The sequence below is a fragment of the Poecile atricapillus genome, chromosome 4, assembly GCF_030490865.1.
Source record: "Poecile atricapillus isolate bPoeAtr1 chromosome 4, bPoeAtr1.hap1, whole genome shotgun sequence".
Taxonomy (NCBI): domain Eukaryota; kingdom Metazoa; phylum Chordata; class Aves; order Passeriformes; family Paridae; genus Poecile; species Poecile atricapillus.
The window spans coordinates 2,675,911-2,696,859 of record NC_081252.1 but is presented as its reverse complement, the minus strand read 5'-3'; the positions used below and the strand labels follow the sequence as shown (position 1 = coordinate 2,696,859).

The following is a 20,949-nucleotide window of genomic DNA, read 5'->3' as shown; positions in this document are numbered from 1 at the left end:
CTAAATTTCCATTCTGTGGAAACTAAATGAATCAACCACCCCTCACACCTTAAAAATTAAATGCAGAAATACATATCTGGAATATACATGGAAAATGAGAGCTATCCCAAGAGTCAGAATCAGGATACCTGGATTAATTCTCACTCTGGGCCACACATTGATCATTCAGCTTGTAACAAAAGCCTTACAAGGCTTTCCACATGTGAGAAGTTCAGTTCAGGAGGTTCCCTGTGACATCCCACATCCTTGATTTCTCCATCCACCAATGCCTGGACTGCAGCAAAGGACTCAGCAGCCAAACCAACAGAAGGCTCTGCCTCCCAGAAAATGCTTTCTTCTCGCCATTCTATTGATGGAATTGGAAAATGTTTCCAGGGCTCTCCCTCCACTCCTTATCCCTCCTTTTTTTCCCTGTTGGACAATCACAGGTGGCTGACAGCTCTATCCTGCCCTACCTAAATAGAAGCCCTATTGAAAAGCATCAAGAGCTCTGTGTTCCCTCAATTTAATATCCCAGCCCCGGCCCAGCAGACACTGCCTCCTGCCAAGACAAACACCTGGGACCTGGAACGGGGAGGGGGCAGGTTCTGGAGACAGCCCTCCAGTCTAAACTTCTTAAGGAGTCCATAGAAACATGCTTTTATGAAAGAGGTGCTGCCTGGTCTGAAAACACCCGATTCAGCCCCAAAACACTGCTACCTTTCACCCTCTCTGTTGGCTTAAGGTGGGTTCAGTTCGGTGACTGTGCAAAACCTGCGTCACACCTACCTGCTGCTCCACTTTCCAATCCAAAGGCAAAAAGCTTCTGGAGTTCCACCGAACACTGGTTGATTTATTGGAAGAAAAATAAAAGCAAAGAAGTATGTCTTGCCTGCAGCACGTTTCCCTTTGCCAGCCTCGCCCAAAACTGAGCCACAGTGGGTGCACACCGATTCCAAGCCTGTGCAGGCTCCAGGGTTGTACCTTCAGTTCCTTGGCTGGGTATTACTTCCCGTGCCACAGGGGTTCCATATTTTGGCAAGAATCAACTGATTCTCCGGGTTTCTTTTCAAAAATCCTCTAGGAGCTTCTCAAGTTGCTGAGTTTGCCCATGATGCCACTCCTCAGTTTATGCCTGTGCCTCACCATCCTCACGGGGAAGAATTCCTTCCCAATATCCCAATAGCCAGCCCTCTGTCCATTGAAGCAATCCCCCTCGTCCCAAGTCCCACTGTGCTCACACACCCCAAGAGCTCCCTGGGGCAGGGAAGGGGAAAGGCATCCAAGCAGACATACTTCCCTCCTTTCACATCTTCTGCATGTTAAAGCATTTATGGCCTCGACATACTTGGCTTATAAAAAAGCACCACACATTAAAGGAATGCTGGAAAAAAGCGATATCGCAGCACTGCGCGCATTTTGGAGAAACAGATGTTACTGATCCAGTTGCCGGGTGCCTACAGAGGAGGTTTGCAGATGGAATTCCTCCTCCTCCATGGAGTCTCCACAGAGGGGTCTGGGCTTTGGGAAAACACCAGGGTTTTGGGGTAAAACATCCCCATTTCCTAACCCTCCAGCTCCAGCACCCTTGGAGCGATTCCCAGAGGAGCAAGCGGAAATTCCACAGCTCATTTTCCCTCTCTGGAAGAGCAGTGTGATTGTGAAGAACAACGGCCATGCACCTCAGCAAGAGCTCCTTAATTATTTAATTATTATTTTAATTAATTAATAATATAATATTATTATATTTATATATTTAGTATTTAATATAAATCTTAATTATTTATAAAAATTAATAATTAAAGCAAGAGCTCCTGTATCATTTTAGACTCCATCCTTGAAGGATGCTGAACACAGGCAGCAGAGAGAGTTGAGATTTTTCTTCCTGAGTGCATGCCAGAAGTGAGATCACATTTATTTAGTAACATTAAACCCATTTTTGATTCGTATCAAAGATTCAGAGCACGCCGCTCCAGTCTCACAGCCACCTGAGTTATTAACCCAGCACCAGCTTGTGATCAATCATTAACACCAGATTTTTCAATCAAAACAAAAATCTTCTGCAGCTACCAAGAGAAGTCTTATTTGTTCAGAAGATGGAGAAACAGGATGAAAACGCAGCAATGTTTAATATCCTCTTCCAAACCGTGGGCAATACTTAGAAGGCTCTTAGACAAGCTCCTGCTAAAATACTGGAAATCATCTGCCCAGAGGAATTGAAGTCTCTCAACACACTAATTGATACCACTTTAAGGAGCAAAAGGCATTTGCAAGAGCCATCAAATTAACCAAGATCCTGTTGAATTTGCACTGAAGAAAAGAAAATGTCAACATTTACTAGGTCACTGCACTGGACTGGAATTAAGTTTTTTAGTCTCCTCTATAAACATCCTTAAGAAAATTCCTTTATGCTGAAATTGCTCATGCTTGGTTTTGATCCAAATGCTGGGTTTTCCTTTTTCCCCCTCTCAGAAAATCTAAGAAAACTCAATGGAAGTCCTTAAGAGTTACACGAAAGCACAGAGAAAAAACCAACTTTGATTTCATGTGGAAAAATACAATCTCTATTTTTTGTTCTTGGAAAAGCCACCGGGACTCATTTTAACAGCAGACTGCCGCACAGAGCTGGCAGGCCAAAGGCTTTGTCCTTAAAGAAGGAACTGTGGGTGTAAAATATCAGTTATTGAAGAGTGAAAAGTATGCATGGAACACGCTCAGAGCAGTCAAGCACCTCCCTGGTCACAGCAAACCTCTGGAGAAATATTTACTGAGCACAGGTTTTGTCTCTGTGTCAGTAACAGCAGGTCTCTGCTAGGAGCTATTTCATGGAGAAACGGTACAGGAGATGGCAAAGGTTGCCAGCTCTGCAGTAAATGTGGTGTTTTCCCAGATCCAGAAGTCATGTGATGACAGCAGTCATAGATTCCTCTAAAATGTGGAAAGGAAAACAAAAAGTGAGGATATCTGATAGCTCTCAGAGAAGGGGAAATGAGGCCTTCAAGTGCTGAATACTCCAAAAGAATAAAGTGAATAAAAAAACGCCAAAATATGAAGATCTCATGATCTGGATGTCAGCAGCACCATTTCTACTGTGGCACACAAAAGAAATACTGATTTATCTGCTGCCTGTACACAGCAGTGAAGAATGATGCCACAGCACCATCACTCTTCCAAGGTAAAGGAAACTCAGGCCAAACTATGAGTGAGCAAGAGTCATCTCCTCGGAGAGAAGTCAGGACAGAAAACTGATGCAGCTTCCTCTGAATGGAAATACTCTGTGGATCTAAAGCTAGGAAGCACCAAAGCCAGTAATATTTCCAGCAAACTCAGAATGCTCCATTGGTTCGACATCCTTGCACAAAGGAAAAAAAACCCAACCAACTGTGGTAAAATTGTATGAAGTGAGAAAGCCAAAGGGATTTCTGTGAGATAGGGAAGCTGATTTAGTGTTGCATGGTTACATTTATTAAAGTTCTCAGCCAAGTAGCAGGGACACTCGATGAAAACCAAGTATCTATTTAAAACAGAAGTGAAAGCAAAGATTGTTTTAATGGGAACAATAGTGTTGCACTTTATCCATCATTTCAAGAAGCTCCTGATGAAACACAGGAGCAGGGATGGAACCAACTGACTTCCTTCTGTGACTTTTCCAAAGCCTGGATGGGAGCACAATGCTTAGAGCTGCAGTGTGAGAAAAATAAACACACAAAAGAGCAAACTCTTATTCTCAGTGACCTGGCACGGTATTTTCTCTCCAGTCCTGCTTACTGCCCCTTGGCAATCACCAGACCTTGTGCCTTGCAGGTGAAATTCCAGATCCAAGTTCACACAAAACTGGATGAAGGTGGAACATCAAAAACGCCATTGCTGAATATGGATTCTGTACCTCCACCCTACCAATCGCAGTTCCAAACTCAGCACCAACCCCACCATCAATGACAACTTTGAGAGAGGCTACAAGGACTGAATTTTGATAACCCTGACTATTTCAGTACCTGTTTACTTTCTTTTCCTGGGACACACACTTCCCCACAAGTGGAGGCAGGACATGAATGAGGAATAAGAGCCCAATTCTGTGTGTGTTACCAAGAGTCCACACAAGTTATACAGTCTGGGATTTCTTGCTCAAACTAGAAAAAAGGGCTGTACTTTAGTCAATTTAATAAGCTTATGCTATTTTATAAACTGTAAGCTGTGAGCCTCCAGGAATCAAAGAATTTAAGAAGCATCTGCTGTTTTGGAAACAAAAAGGAAAAATCCAGAAAGGAAATTCTTTGCCCAAGTGCCCTAAAAGCAGTGTTTTGTGAAAATGCATCACCAGGACTACAAGGTGTTTTTAAATAAAAGCTACAAAAGGCATATCCAGAGCAGTCTGGCCTGTGTTCCAGACCATTTTTAACCACATACTGATCCCTAACACCAGTTTCAGCCCCTAAATATATTGCTTAAAAGGGAGGGATTACATGTAAACCTGTGCTTTGCTGTACAGAATGATTTTTCAACATCAGAAATAAACTATAAATAAAAGCCTGAAGTTGTGGCAATCAAAGCAGAGACTTTTTATGAAAAGTCTCCAGGCAGACTCTCTCCAGCTGCCTGTTCCTAGATCCATTCCTGAAGGATGCTCTCCTCACCTTGCCCCATCCACGCTAGACCATCAAGTTTCTTAATTGACCTTCAAATATTGTCTCCAATCTAAAGACAGGAAAAAAAGAGATTAATAACAACCTTAGTCTTCTGAGCACCCTATTTTCCATTCTACACACACATTTTGCCCATTTTGGGGTAGTTGTTAAGTTCACAGCTCAGGTGTCCTGGGCTGTTCCTGCTGATTGTTCCAGAGAGGAACTTCCATTAGGAAGTCCTCCTTTCCTAGAAGGCACCTTAGATACCATCACAGGTCACTCAGATGCCAGCCTGAACTCACTGCACCTCTCCTCAGCTTGGTGAGGAATTCTGCAGAAAGGTCAGAACACACTGGATCCATCTTCCTTTCATCCCTGCTTTCAATTATCTGCTGATAACTCAGCAGAGGACAAACTTTCATTTCAGCTACCAAAAAAGTGCCTACAAACACTTCCTATGAGCCAAAAAAGCTAAATTACCTCTACCTTTTTGAATATAGCTCAAAGTTACATTTACAGTGCCCAAAGCCTCATTTTCCATGTCCAGAGCTCCATTTTTTATGATCCAATCAATCCTTAGGGTCCAAGACACATCTCGAGTGTCCAAACTCTCATCCCACAGTTTTGAGGGTCCAAGACACATCTTGAGTGTCCAATCCTTCATCCATAGGGTCTAAATCACACTTTTAGACCTAAGAACCTTATTTTTGGGTCACAAAGCCTCATTCCTGGTGCTCAAACCTTTGACTCTAGGATTAAAACCTTCATTTTTAGAGTACACACCCTCACAAGTTCCAAACATCCCTTCTGAGGTCTGAAGGCTCATCTTAAGGGGCCAAAGCATAATTTTTAAGGCCCAAAATCTGTGTTTGAAGGTAGGCAGGAGAAAGAAGAGGAGACACAAGGGCTTGGAAATGAAGCAAACCTATCTTTAGATGAAATCTGGCCCTCTTAGAGGAATATATAAAAACAAACAAGAATAAATAAATGGAGCTTGAGCAACCATCTACATAAACTTTGCTCCACAGAGTAAGGGTGAATTATTCATTTGCTTTGAGTGATAATTTCAGGGAGAAGCAAACCAGACATATAAAAGAATTTCCAGATTGTCTCATTTCACACTATATTGACACTTGACTTCCGTCCCCATCCCCTCCCTTCTCAACCAATGCTCCTCCCCTCTGAGTTTTACTAAAGAAGCCCCAAGTCCTGAATAAGGGAATGCATTTTCCCCAGTTTCTGCAGAGTTCCTGAACTTTGAGAAATCCTCTTTCCTATGGATTACTATGGCTGAGGAGTTTGTATTAGCCCGTGGGAAGTGCTGCACAGTGGAGAGGTGACGGGGATGGAGTCCAGCTGCAACCCATCACGCCCAGCTCATCTTGCTGCCAAGTGCAGCGAAACAGCAGTGCCAGAGCAGGCACAGCAGGTCACAGGAGTTCATGGCAAGGAGGGAATTACTGTGGGAAGAGCGCAGTAGGGCAGGGGAGCAGGAATATCGGAGCGTTAAATCAGCCTAAGACACGCTGCCATCTGCCCAGAGCGGCACGCGGCCAGAGCCGCTTCCGTCTTGGTTTGTTCTGCTCTCCTTCTCCCCAGGGTTTGTTCTGCTCTCCTTCTCCCCAGGGTTTGTTCTGCTCTCCTTCTCCCCAGGGTTTGTTCTGCTCTCCTTCTCCCCTGGGTTTGTTCTGCTCTCCTTCTCCCCAGGGTTTGTTCTGCTCTCCTTCTCCCCAGGGTTTGTTCTGCTCTCCTTCTCCCCAGGGTTTGTTCTGCTCTCCTTCTCCCCAGGGTCTGCCGTGCTCTCCTTCTCCCCAGGGTTTGTTCTGCTCTCCATCTCCCCAGGGTTTGTTCTGCTCTCCTTCTCCTCAGGCTTTGCTCTGCTCTCCTTCTCCCCAGGGTTTGTTCTGCTCTCCATCTCCTCAGGCTTTGCTCTGCTCTCCTTCTCCCCTGGGTTTGTTCTGCTTTCCTTCTCCCCAGGGTTTGTTCTGCTCTCCTTCTCCCCAGGGTGTGCTCTGCTCTCCTTCTCCCCAAGGTTTGTTCTGCTCTCCATCTCCCCAAGGTTTGTTCTGCTCTCCTTCTCCCCAGAGTTTGTTCTGCTCTCCTTGTGCTTTGCCCTCCCACAAAGTCCTGCATCACCAGACATCCCCACAGCCTCCAGCTTGGACTGGAAGAAACCTCCAGGCCCAAGGGGACAGTGACAGTCCCAGTCCCAGTCCCAATCCCAATCCCAAACTCAGCAAGAGTTTCTGATGTTTCTGAGTTTCCACAGCCAGATGCTCTGCAGCAATTCAAGTGTCTGTCTTCAAAAGGCTATTCCAGTGCACTGGGATGAAACACCACTGGCTCCTAGAAAGATGTTTCTCCATTTAGGAGCTTTGTCTTGCCAGCTTGGGGGAAATCATGCTGAAATAGTACATTAGAACCAACACAGGAACAAGAAATAAGCCTTAAAAGTTCAGTCCTGATGAAACAATGGTAATAAAAAAGGATTTGAAGCAAATCAAAATGCCCAGAAACTCCTTAGATCCCATATGCCCCAACTCCAACAGATTTTTAAAGCTTTTCCAGAACCAAGTTTAAAGCCTGTGCAATTATCTCTAGTCTGAGGTACTCCAGCCTGTATTTCCAAAAGATTTGCCAAAGGAAAGTAGCTGTGAACATGCACAGACATGTTTCCTCACTTCTCCATATCCTTGGAAAAGAGGGATGGCAATAAGCAAGTGAGGAATAATCTGTCACAAATGACAGATCTAAGCACATTTGGGTATTTTTTTTTCTATTCTTGATGCTTGGTCTGTCTTCCAGGATTTCCCTGGTTTGGCAGCTGAGCACTAGAAGGGAGGCAGATTCCTGAGCATCTTCCACTTGCAAACAGCTGTACTTCAAACAACCTATGCTGCCCTGGGATTTCAATACACAAAACTACTCCAAATCATGTCCAGCAGACAAAAAAGAAGTCACATTTTACTGGCAATCTGAGGTCAGAGATTAAAGGTTCACTGTACTGGGCCCAGCCTTTTCATTTGAAAGGAGTGAGGTTAATGCTCTGGGAGAAACAGAAAGCAGCAGTGCCACTACCAGATCCCAGCCCAAACACAGACACACATCTAGAGAACATGGTTCAGAGTGCAAGTACAAGCTAAAGGCATCACACACCAACACATGCTCATTTTCATTCAGGAACTGAGAAGCTGAGATGCTTTTCTATACAATAACAGGTACAAAGTGTTTTATGCCACTATTTCCAAATGTTAAGCTTGCTGCCTTCTCTCTACTTACAATTTATAGTGTTTCCTTGAGGCTGGCATCCTCCACTCCTGATGGATTCTGACAATAAATATTGCTACTTTGACCAAACAACAGCAGAAATATGCAGCAGAAACCTGTGGAAGCACCAGCATTCTGACACACAGTGAAGAAGACAAGAGGCAGCTCCTCTGTGACTAATGAAAGGTTCTTCTGCCATGACAAGTGCAGGCACATGCAAGTGGGTTTTTTTAAATAAACAGGGTCATTTCCAAGGGAGATTAAGCAGATGTCAAGATAGGAATTTGCAGAACTGATGGCAGACAGACTACTTCCACTGGAAAAGTAGATATGTAAACTATTTCAAAACAAAAGTGTTCAAGTATTTAGGGGTTTAAATGTAAGTTTAGATTCAGGAAGAGACTGTTGGCAAAAACTTTTTAGTAGTGCAGATGCCAATTATTGCACACATTTACTATCAAACAACCAAAACTCAGCACCAAATGCTCTTTTACTTATGATATCAAACCTCTTCTGCAAGCTATTTGTGAAAACTGCTACCCTGGTGATTCCCTTCACCTTCTCTCCAAGATTTCAGAACCTAGCTGGCTACTCTGGAGAGCGTCTAAATAAGTAAAAAATAAATCTTTCCAGCACACACATGTCCCTAGAATTTCTCTTGTTCCAGTTTCTGTTATGCCATATTATCTCACTCTTCCCGTCTTTAGGATACACCGAGGATCAAATATTCTAGCTGGGTTGAGAGACACACAGCAGAGCAACAGAGAGGCCAGAGATGGTAATGGCAAGTTTCTTTTGCTACCTTGGGAGGTAGTGGGAGGTAAAAACCATAAAATGAATATGCAGGATTATTTATTTCTTTCACTCACATGATTAGAGCTCCAAGAGATGTTAGAACAGCAAAGGTAGAGATGGATGGAGAGACAAGAGTGACCCAGGAGCATTTACCCACTACTCCTCAAAGACAAAGCCCATCTTCTCCTGCTCCAGTCCCCAAAACCATGGAAAGCACACAGGATGTTATGGGCAAAGAGGGACACATCCCACTCGATCAGGTTGCTCCAAGACTCATCTAACCTGGCCTTGAACATTTCCAGGGATGGGGCAGCCACAGCTTCTCTGGGCAACCTGTGCCAGGGCCTCACCATCTTCAGTCTAGAATTTCTTCCCAATATCCCACCCAACCCTGTCCTCTGCCACTGTTAAGCCACTCCCCCTCCAAAAGTCCCCCTCTGGCTTCATTTACCTGAAAACACACCACAAGCAGCTTGCCAGCCACATGGCAATCTGTGACGGAGCCACACTCCTTAATCTAATTCCATTTAATCCAATTTCTTGTCTTCACATGCTGTCTCAACACAACAACTCCATTCAGGCTTACTGCCAAAATCCAGCTGCCAGTCCCAGGGTCTCATTCATCAGAACAATTCTATTGGAAGCTGCATCTAGCCAGGCAGGGGTCTGGCTTGCCCTTCGTAAGCACAGTACACTGGAAACAGATTCTCCTAAAAAAACTGACAAAACTCCCCAGCACACACCAAACTGACGTGAGTTATCACCTCTGATGCAACCACTACCACTGTTTCCTTTCTCAAAGCAAGGGAATCCGAGGAGTTTTGCTCTGAATGGGGATTTTGAGCCATTTCTGCAGTTACTCCCACAGTGACTGCTGCTGCTGCTGCTGAGGTGGGAGCTCTCCTAGCCAGGATTTATCTCCAAATGGAATCAAATCATGACCATGTGGAAGCTATGGGAAGTGGGAAACCCAAGAAAGGATGCTTGTTGCAGACTTTTTCGTGTGATTCCTGTCCCAAACAGCAGGAGGCTAGCCCCGACACTGATCTCCCTGGATGTCACAGGCAGGTTCCACCGGTGCTTACAGAGCACAAGCTGGGTATTGCTGCCTTTCACTGCTGCCTGAGCAAACCAAGGAATGGTGTGTGGGCTCCAAACATGCCCAGCCTTTCATTCTGGGATTTGGGCATCTGCTCAGCCACAGGGAAACCTGCATGTTTGCAGTCAGATGGAAAACAAACCGCTCATAACAAACTTACAGACATGAACCGCTCAGTTCTCACGTGACACCTCCTGATGACAGAAAACCGCATCAAAGAGAACAACAAGCACGCTCACTTTATAAATGAACCCTTTAAAACTTAGTGCTGCTCTTCTTGGATAACAGGGCAGTCCCTCATTTTGGTACCTGAGAAGCAAAGAGGGACGATCTGGACAGCAAATTCTAAATTCAGTTAACTAAAGGTCACCTTTTAAGTCTGGAAATGTCTTCATTATCAATTTTCCTGTTTGTAAGACCTCATGCAAAAAAAGGAAACCCAAAACATGTAGGTTTCAGCTCTCTGTCTTGCACCTGAGACATCAAGAACTTCGCTTCTCAACCTCAGAGAAATGATCCCAAAGCAAAGCAGTAGGGCATGAACATTTTCTAAAGGAATGCAAGAGACAAAGTTCCCTAAAACAACATCGTTAGGAGTGCACAGTTAAAAGCACCAGAAGCTGTGTGTGGAGTGTGACACAAGAGCCATGAAACCAGCCTTACCAGCCCGTCACAGTTGCTGATGGCCACGGCAGCTCCGGGGATGTCCGTGATGTCCCCCACATAGGCACAGTCGGTCCACAGGGGCTCTCTCTTCCGTAACCGCTCCGCGCCGCTTCCAGTCCGAGTCGCGTTACCACCGTGGCTCCCGGCCTCCACAGAGTCTTCGTACCACTCCACCACGGCCTGGGGAGCCACCAAACGAGTGTTGGGTGTGAGGCGGAGGTGGAACTCCCTCCCGAAGGCGGTGACGTTGAAATACAGCCGTCGGGGGCCGTGGGACGCCTCCCGCGCCCATCGCCGCTGGTGACTCGCCGACAGGATGTTGGACACGTAGCTTCCATCTGCGTTGGTGCTGATCGGAATCACTAACCCGTACGGCCTTGCTCTGCTTTTGCCCAATTCTGCCAAGAAACACAGCCAAAAACCAAACTAAAATAAGAATGAGAGCGTGGAATGAGCCCAAAGACTGAAGGACCCCTCTCTGCCTCACACCACCCCTTCCAAAAATCCCAATTTAGGATTCCCGTTTGAGCTACTAACGCAGGGAAATGCGAGGGACACGCCACTGCTCCTCTTTTATCATGGAATCACAGAATGGTCTGGGTTGGAAGGGACCTTCAAGACCATCCAGCTCCAAACCACCTGCCATGGGATGAGACACCACCCTCCACTGTCCCAGGCTGCTCCAAGCCTCGTCCAACCTGGCCTTGGACACTTCCAGGGATGGGGCAGCTGCAGCTGTTCCAGGCTCACACCATCCTCACAGGGGAAAATTTCTTCCTATCAATTGTTATTATAAAAATGATTTTCCTAAAACTTACAGAGAAAAGCCTGAAATATTCACTGACATTTATCTGGGGGGTTTCAGGCTTGCTCAACAGCCCCAGGAGAGCCTTCTGAATTCTCCTGCAAGGAATACCACACAGCTTTGTTGTACACCTGACACAGAACTTGCTCCTGTGTCAGGACTTCCATCAAGCTTTTTAAAATCAAGTGCCAAGCTAGGTTATAAGCACAATTTGCATAAAGATTTCTCAGGAAACAGATGTAGGGAAAAAAATCCAGTGGATCACACATGCTGCTGACAAATTAATCCATGTCAGCACTGGTAAAGGCAGTAACTTATTCCTCTACAAATTCCCCTAGCTAGCAACTTGCAGTTGCCTTTCCTCTGAGTAACAGAGATCAAAACCAACAAGAGAATCTAATTATTAAAAAAACCCAGCACAGATCTGCACAAATTTCATCCTAAATCTTGCACTTTGGAGCAGCTGAGAGAAGCCATAAACCCAGCAAAGCCACACTGTTGGTAATCCTGGAGAAGCTCAATGGCACAACCCTCAGCAAAGGCAACATGTCTTCGAGTAATTTCACACTGCTGGAAAACAAATCCATTCAAATGAGTTTATCTTTCCAGTGAGACCTCTGTAATCTGGCAGCACTCAGGGTATTTGGTGTCCGATTTTCAGGCTGTAAGGGAAGGCCCAGGTCAATCTGTGAGCCACACTGCTGCTCTGAATGGGCCCAAGTCTAAGCCTGTCTATTTGACTAGAGGAGAATTAAAAAGACATCTTGCACAAAAATAGTTATTCCCTACTCCTTTCTTCCTGGGAGAGCGGTACCAGAATGATATCACTGACAATTTCACTCAAAAAGCTTCAAGATCTGATGATAGTGCCAAGTGCCACTGAGAATTCCTCAAATAAATCTTCTTAATTAAGTGAGCTAAATTTCACCTGCTCCCAGAGTGGATCGCACCTGATATGAGAATTAATAGAGGAAAAGCTCAGTAGCCAGTTCCTCTCTCCTGGTAGCAAGGGCTGCTGGTTTTAAGAGACTCACGCATTCAACAAGTAACTTGAGCAGGAAAAATGCTCCTAATGGCTTCACAGAACTGTTTTTAATATTCTTTCAGCCACTTACTGAGGAATCTGACCAAAGAACAATGTATGGTACTAGCAGGATGCACACATGTAAATTCTTGCACTATAAATATCTGACTATACAAATACTATATCCCAGGAATGTGAAAAGTCAATTCCAAGCCCACTGGTACCCCAGATCCTACAGCCATCAGCCACAGGGTGGGTTTCAGCAGCAGCCAGCTCCACCTATTCTGCCATACACCCACAAGATCAGGTTCTAAAACTGGCAACCTAATTAGGCCATTATCCTTAGGATAATTCCCATTTTAAACACTGGGAATTCTGAGCTAGGATTGTTAATCTGTCTCCTTGGAGAAGGAACTGAATTAAAGCTCCAAAGTTATTTTTATTAATTAGACACCAGGCCATGCCCAGGAGACGGAGCTGCTGGGTTGTACATTCTAACTGGGTCAAAGTAAAACCAGAGATCCTCACATTCCCGGTGCTTCAGCACTGGGATTTCATTCCCAGGCTGACATTCCGCCTTGTACCTCGCTGAGATTCCTCGTGGCTTGTTTTGTTTTTTCTTTAAAGGACACTCAGTGCCAGAGACCCCAGTCTGGTGATCAAACTCTGTGCTCACCGCACGACTGAGAAACTGCTCTGCACATCTTGCAGCAGAATTCCCACATTTCCACAGGCTGGAGGGGGAAAAATTGGCTATTTTGCTAATAAGAGCAGCCAGCTAGCCCCGAGAAGGTAGGAACTAAGGATGGAAAATAAGAACTGTCAAGGTTTTGAGTCAGCAAAAGCCTTTTCCAGAGTCTGTAAATGCTGAGCTAGAAGAGGAAATGCCTTTTGTTCAAAGGCAATTAAAATTAAATGGGACATGACTGAATCCCAAAGACATCTGAACTCCTCTGCTGACTTACATTACCCTTTTTCCACAAACTGCACGCTCTGAGGAAATGCTATCCCAGCTATTGGTGTTCCCTTTCCCAAGCTAAACTTTCAGCGTCGATCTGCTCTAATTCAAAGGTGACAGCGCTGATCAGAGCAAGAGGAAAAGCACTTAACCGTAAATTTTCTTCATTTTTTTTTTTTTTAATCTGGCCTTAAAATGCTGCTCCAGTTGCACAATGTTTAGGTCAAAAGGAAGCACTTAAGAAGGAAGATCACATTCTTTCATTGTGTGCCAAAACATAATTAGCTAGAGAATGCCTCTGAAGAGAGCTGTCCTGGCCGTCCTCAGAAACTCGTGGAACTGCAGAATTAACACCACTTCCTGACAAGAGTTGTCTCTGCACTGTACAACAGCTGTGGTCAATGTAGGTATGAAAAATCTTCAACTTTTTTTTATCACCTACACTTGGAAAACCAGTATTTTTTTATGCTTAAGATTCTGTGAAATACAGTGATGAAAAATCATTGGGGTGGCTGGGCACAGCAGAATGCCAAATGCCTAAACATCCGCTTGAGAAGATTTCAAAGGCAGGGCCTATGAGGAAATCAATGGCATCAATGGAAAAGGAAGAATTTCTCACAGTTCAAATTATTTTTCCATGTCTAAACCAAACTACTCAAGGAAAGAAATGTGGGGGACTCCTGGTAACAGCCCACTCCCTGGCCATTCCAGAAGGACACTGGGCTTGGGATGACCGGCACATTTCCAGAGCTTCCATAATGGAAGATGTGTTTGGATGTGGCTCAAGGGTCAGGAAGCTCAGCAAAAGGACCAGATCTAAGGTGACATGTCCAGAGCACCACTATGGGATTTTCTGCCTGGAATTCCCAAGCTGTGACACAACCAAACTGCTGGATGGCAGACATGCAGCTCTGCAGGGGAGCACTGCACAAAAAACAGTTACCTGCTGCTACAGGGATGAAGAGGACAGAGTTTCCATAAGGAGACTGTGCCATGCTCTGGGACATCACACTTCTGTCCCACAGATAAGCACAATGGGATGAGCACAGAGATGTTCTGGTCACTCAGAAAGATGGTGTGGAGACAACTGGACAAGCCCAGCAGGGGTTTTGCCATCACTCTTTTCTGCTTCAATGTTGTCTGGTGGCTTACAGAAACAACAGAGCAGTTTTGGTCCCTCTCAACAACCTGGGTCACTCCAGAACTACCATTTGCTCTCCGTTTGGCTGCCTTTAGGTGGCAGGAATGCCCAGAAAGGAAGAGGAGACAAGAAAGGGGGACAGATTCCTTGAGAATTCCCACTCAGCTCTGCACCTGAAAAGGGATGAGGCTGTGTGAGATTTGGATGCTGTAAGCTGGATGAATGAAAGCAAGAATGACTGCAAGGAGAGAGGCTGATGTGGGACACGTCTCTGGCATCCTCATTCCTCTACCTCACTTCCACCAGGGATACAGACAGCTCAAGAGATGGCTGGTGTGGTGTTTTCTGCAGCCTCTGCACAGCTCCAGGTGTTTTCCAGGCGCTTCCTGCAGGCGGTGGGGCTCAGCACAGTTGTGGCACAGGTTTCTTCCAGAAGTGGCACTGAGCAGGGACAGAGCTGTGCTGCGTGGGAGGCCAAGGAGCAGCACAGCATCAGCAGCTTCAGGCTGAGTGACACAGAGCGCCTTTCTCCTGACAGCTCCCAGGCACCGCAGCACATTGTGCATGTGTGCAGGTAATCAAGTGTGCTAACTCGCTATCCCTCTACTGCAGCCTGGGATGATATTTAACAAAAATAAACCCCCAGGTGCCTGAGTTTCCCCCCCAGGTGACTTTTTCAGGCTACAAGGAAAGATCAGCTGCTGAAAACAGCCAGCCCTGGGCCAACTCAAAATACACACCACCAATGCAAAGCGATACTCTGTGGGGACTCAGAAGTAGGACAGTGCATTTGCAAGCAATTCCAAAGCGGGTTTTGCCTCCAAGTCATTACAGCTCTCAACTGAGTGAGCCACAGTTTGAAGTTGTGGCTGCCCCACAATGCCTGGAATGGGGCCGGGTTGGAAGGGGCTTGGAGCAACCTGGGACAGCGAAAGGTGTCATTGCCCGTGGCAGGGGGTTTGGAATGAGATGGTCACACAAGTGTCTTCCAACCCAAACCCTTCTAGGATTCTGTGGTTCTGTACTTTTTGAATCAGAATTTACAGGATCAAATTCAGCCCCAAATGTTCCTGACTACAGCAGTGCCAGGGCTGTGGAAGAAAGGAAGACATTAAAGGACAAAAAGTTATTTTCCAGATTCAGGAATTTTGCCTGATGTACTGTGTAATTTAAAAGACACATTCCTATACAGCTTATGGTTTCTGAAATTCAAATACAATCCATTTCTCATGGAAATGACTAGAAATAAAAGACAGGATCAGCATACCACTGGAAAAACCCTCTGTTTGCCAATTAGCTTTCAATGTACCTCACGGTCTCTGTTCCCATTATTCACTGATCATGGTGAAAACCAACCTAAACCCAGAAGCTCACAGAGCCAGAACTGAAGCTGAGACAAGACCTCCAAAATTCACAGAAATGCCTGAAATTCTTTTCTGAACAAAAGCTGAACCAAAACCTCAGGGCTGGAGGTCCAACACCAGCTGGAAGCAGAAGTGCCCGGGGTCCATTCCCACTGGGGAAGAGCTCCAGAGAGCACTGGTGTGCAGGGACACGCGCTCAGTACCGCGATGGTAAAAGACTCATTTCACACCGGGTAAGGGAAGGAGCACACCATGGCATTCCTTGGCACTGATGCCCTGGGAATACCAGCTTCCACATCCTTCCACTACCTCTTCCATCCTGTGGAGCACCCATTTACCAGTTACTCTAAATGAACACAGACCCCCTGAAATTTAAACTGTGGGTGTAATCCTTCTGATTAAAGGAGGCTTCTTGTCTTTGGGAAGAGCCCGAGAGGCTGAAGTCTCAGTAAGAAGCACCCCATGGGCACATTTCCCTTCAGCTCCCTCACGTGCCACTGACCCTGAACTCGCTGCACAGCACCTTCTTACCCACATCTATCAGTCTACAAGACAACAGCGACCAGCTACAGATTGCCTAACTTTGATTGGTTTCTATTTCAGAAATGAAGCACAGACAGAAGTAAAGATGCAAAACCGCGGCACGAGAGGGCATGCAAATTCAAGCCATGCCACGTCACTGCAACTACAAACGCTTCTGGGTGGCAGTGGTGGGGGGTGCACAGGGAATGCCTGCCTGCATACAGATCATTTCTCCAGAAATAACTAGTCTTCCAGCTAACTTCTTTTATTTCTATTACAATAGCAGGAATAATAGCTAAAAAGACTTACCTATTTGGATCTGCTGTTCTTTACCAGCCTGCAGAAGAGAAAAGAAACACATGCACAAAGTTGTTAGCGCAATTACTATGCAATGGGGGATGGCAGAAGGCTGAAAAATCACTTAGTCTGTGCTGCACTATTTTATATCTTTCTGCATTTGGTTTCCAGGGATAGCAGTTCTTCCTTAACCGAATAAACAGCTGTTCCCACCAATGTCCTAACGGAGCCCATAGCAAGTTTAACATAAATAGAGCTGCGAAGCAATCCTGGCGCTGAATGACCCATTCTATACATGGTGACACTGTGCCAAAAAGTAAGTTCGGTGGCCAGAGCAGGGATATAACAGCAGGAAAGCGATGAGCTCCAAGAAGCACGGGTGCTGGGGCAGAGGGGAAGCGGTGAGCTGACAGCTCTTTGTATCTAGGCTAGAGAATGGGAAAGCCAACTGGACCACAGTGACCGCAGGGACGGTGGCACTGATCCGATATCACGGTCAGCTCGCCGCCAGCCTGGTACTTGCTCTTGCCAGGGTTAGAGGACCTAGGGGCACAGGACCCCGAGGGAAGGGACCAAGCCCGGGCTGGGGGATGCCGTGTCCGGTTCCAGGCTGCTTGGATGCAGCGGCGTGCGGCACAGCAGAGGGCGGAGAGCCGCCCGTCCGTCTCAGCCTCTCCTCGCCCGCAGACCCCGGGGCAGCGGGGGGACGAGGGAGGACGCCGTGGGAGGAAGGGAAGGGAAGGAAGGGCAGGGGAGGGCAGGGGACCCGCGCTCCCTCCTCCCCTCACTCACCTGCCGGCCGGGCGCAGCGCGGGCCCCCAGGAGCGCGGCTGCCACTAGCCAGAGGGGCAGGAGCACCATCCCGAGCCGGCCGCCCGCGCCCCGGCCCCGGCCGCGCTCCGCCCGCTGCCTCCTGCTGCCGCTGCCTTCCCTGCCTCCGGCGGCGGCTGCGGGGCCGGGGCCGGCTGGGCGGGCGGAGAGGCGGCGGGTCCCCCGCGCCGCCTGTTGCTGCGCGCCCGCCGCGACCCGCGGCGCTGATAAACCCGCGGCAGCCCCGCCTCCGGCCCGGCCGCCGCTCCACGTCAGGCTCGGCCCGGCCCGCCGGGGAACCGCGGGGGAAGCCGCCCGGCTCCGCTCGCACTCACGCCGAGGAACGCATCCCGGCGCTGCATCCCCGGCGCTCCCCGCCCTGGCGCCTGAAATCCACCGGGAAACAACTTTCCTGTCCCTCCGTCCCTCCATCCCACCCACCGTCGCTGACCCCCAGAGCAGCTCCCCAGCCCCGGGACCGCATCCTCAACTTTCCATATTTGCCGTTAACACGAGGCAGACTGAAACAGCTACAGTCTTAAAATCCCAGAATGGTTTAGGACCTTAAAGCTCATCTCATTCCAACTCCCTGCCATGGGGGCCACTGGACTGGGTTGCTTCAAGCCCTATCCAACCTGGCCTTGGACGCTTCCAGGAACGGGGCAGCCACAGCTTCTCTGGGCAACCTCTGCCAGGGCCTCAGCATTCCCATGGTAAATTAAGTCCTTTCCCATATCTAACCTAAACTGATGCATGTTCAGTCTAAAACCATCACCCTGTGTCCTGTCTCAGCCGTTCCAAAGGGTCCCACTAGACTGGAGTCGGATCACAAAGCCATTTCTCTCCACTCCAGCTGGGAGCTCGGCACAGGACACTAAAGGAAATGGTGCCTGGCCTGGGCAGAACCCAAAATCCACTTGCAGAGCACCTTCCAGAGACAGCAATCTGCACACACACACTCTGTACACCTTCATTTCCCCAGATGTTACGCAGTGGAAGCTGTGCGTAAGCAGTTGGTAACAGACCCCACTGGGGCATCCCCAAGGGAGAAGCATCTCCCCAGGAGGCAAAGATCAATCATCCCTGAACTCCAGCAGTGTTCAACTGAGGACTGAATCTTTTCAGGGTCAGAATTAGCCAGCGTTATCAACACCTGGATCCCAATTCAAAATCCATTTTAAAACCATTTTCATGTACCTTGTGCATTACCATTCCTGTGAAATACCACAACCAACCAAAATCAGTTTCTGTTGGCCTCACACAGCACAAACACATGATCTGCTCCTGCTAAATGTTCTCAGAATACATGTGACAGCTTAACTAGAATTTTTAAGTTGACCTCCCTGCCAGAAATCATCCTATCAACATGAAAAAGAAAATAGCGGTTCTACTAAATCCAAATTGCGTCACAGCAGCATTAAAGAGGAGGAGAGCTTCAGCCTTGGTTTTCAGGAGATACCTTGCATATTCCAACCACAGCAGCCCTGCTGTTCCTGAGGACACAGGTCTTGAACCGCATGATATCCCCTCACAAAGCAAAAAAAAAAAAGGAATTCTTTTGAGAGAGCGGGAATGCATCTGTTATTACAAGTGTACAGTCATTTCTGCACGTAAAATTCACGAAGCAGCCTGTCCCATTCAGTGCCAGCAGCTGCACAGAGCCGCTTCTGGGAAAGCCCAGAATCGGAAAGGCTGTCAAGTGCCAGCCCCATAATTCTACATTAAACAAGTATTTCACTTACCATACAGCTATTCCTCATTTTACTTCCCTCATGGATGTTCACTAGGTGACCTCAAGCCTTACTTAGTGCCATCATTCAAACACTGAACATAACCTCGTTGTCCTTGTGGGCTTCTCCGTAACGTGACACACCTGAGTGTGCTGCAAAGCACCTGTTTCCTGTGGTGAAGCCATGAACATGCACAGTCTCAGGTGTTTTGTTCAGGATAATTACAGGAGCACTTCAGGCAATCACAGAATCACACACTGCTTTGGCTTGGAAGAGATCTTAAACCTGTCGTGGGCATTGACAGCTTCCACAGGCACAGAGATCCAAAGTCCTGTTCCTATGCTCTTAAAAACATTCTTGCAATACAGTGTTAAGTCCTATGTCACCTCCTAAGTTACTAAATTTTGCCAAAACTGGCTTAAAAAGTTTCTAAATGTTAGAGAAACCAAGACACACAAGAGACAGAGCTGGGGGCCAGGGCAGATACTCTGTTTTGTCATCTATCAAAGGCTTGACAGAACTGTAAGAAAGCAAAAATAAGGTGTTAAAATTAGATGCCTCATTATTTCTAATAAGAAACCACACCAAGTGCCACTCCTGTAAGACACTTAAATCAAGGCAGTATTTGCAAGTTCAGTTAAAGACACTTCTCATCTGCAGCAGCCCAGTTTGGCACACTATTATCAGAGAAATCCAAGATTTCTTGTGTGTATTTCTAGTCTGTTGCACATACATATGCATATATGTATTTACATACGTGTATACATATATAGAGCTGCTAAAGATCTGTTAGGCATTTGCAATTCTAAAATCCCTCAGACTGGCTTCCTGCATCTGTGCAGCTTTGGCTGATGCACGAGACTGACAGCCACAAATATTTTATGAACCTAGACTGGGGCCTGAAGCAAAGAGGCACTGAGCTCTGTCTGGAAGGCTTTGCACGGGGGCCAGGGCTCGGAGCGGGAAGGCTGCAGCAGCATTTGGCAGGGATAATAGTCAGAGGAGTAAAACATGGCATTACCTGATCTGGAACACAGGCTCCCTGAGGTCCCACAGCCCCTCCTGCAGCAGAGGTGTCTGCAACAGAACAGTTTCAAAGCCAGGCTTAATTGGAGCGAGAATTCAAACCCAGAAAAGTTCAAGAATACTGCCTCTGTGGAACCAGGGGAAGTTACTGATCAGGAGTTCTTGCAGTGCTATTTCATCCAAGCTTCAAATATTCATTTTGTTGAGACAAACCCCTTGTAAACTCGACTACAACACCTAGCAGGAATATTTATAGTGTAACTTAACTACAACATCTAGGAATAATAGCTACCATGCAGACAAATCCCAGTCCTCACTGAGCCTGTCCACACACATGTTTTAATGCTCAGTTTTTCAGCGATATTCTCTGATATCTAGGAATCAGAATTTACTGAGTTTCTGATCCACATATGCATTTGATGACCTATCTTAATAGGAGCCAGTCTGGAAGGCATAAATTCTGCTCTTTCTGCTGAAATATGGCTTGGGTGTCAAAACCTGGCTACCTTGAATGACCACTACCTCGTGCCCCAGGTTCTGCTTCTCCATGGAGCCTGCCTGGATGGAAATACAACACAAGGAGGGAATCCCCTGTGAGGCAGGCTGCCTGGAGACCCAGATCCTGCTCTGTGACACACCAGAACACGTGGCCATGACCTTCTCAGCTTTCCAGCCTTAATGACAAGGAGAATTCACAAGAACCAAATTTTATGTTTTAAAATATGGCCACTACAAGGCAGAACCCACCTCTCATCCAGCTGCCCTGTGCCACAATTCCAGTTGTGCATCCCAAAAGTCCCAAAGCCTTTTTGGCTTAGATACCACCATTAAAATTTCAGCC

General features: G+C 46.8%; 1 protein-coding gene across 2 annotated transcripts in view; it reads right to left on the bottom strand.

Annotated features, from left to right (window-relative positions):
* ADAMTS3 (ADAM metallopeptidase with thrombospondin type 1 motif 3) overlaps window positions 1-19,127 on the bottom strand; it is a 57,772-nt gene extending 38,645 nt beyond the window's left edge. Inside the window, exons 1-3 of one of the 2 annotated variants that reach the window (XM_058838168.1) lie at window positions 19,095-19,127; window positions 16,555-16,582; window positions 10,429-10,829 (exon numbers count right to left, since the gene is read on the bottom strand). In XM_058838168.1, coding sequence (XP_058694151.1) covers window positions 10,429-10,829; window positions 16,555-16,582; window positions 19,095-19,112 — 447 coding nt within the window. In that variant the 5' untranslated portion in view covers window positions 19,113-19,127. Of the gene's footprint in view, window positions 1-10,428; window positions 10,830-16,554; window positions 16,583-17,334; window positions 17,574-19,094 lie in introns of those variants that run through there. The other variant, XM_058838167.1, reaches the window with a different exon arrangement.
* Window positions 19,128-20,949: the final 1,822 nt, after the last annotated feature.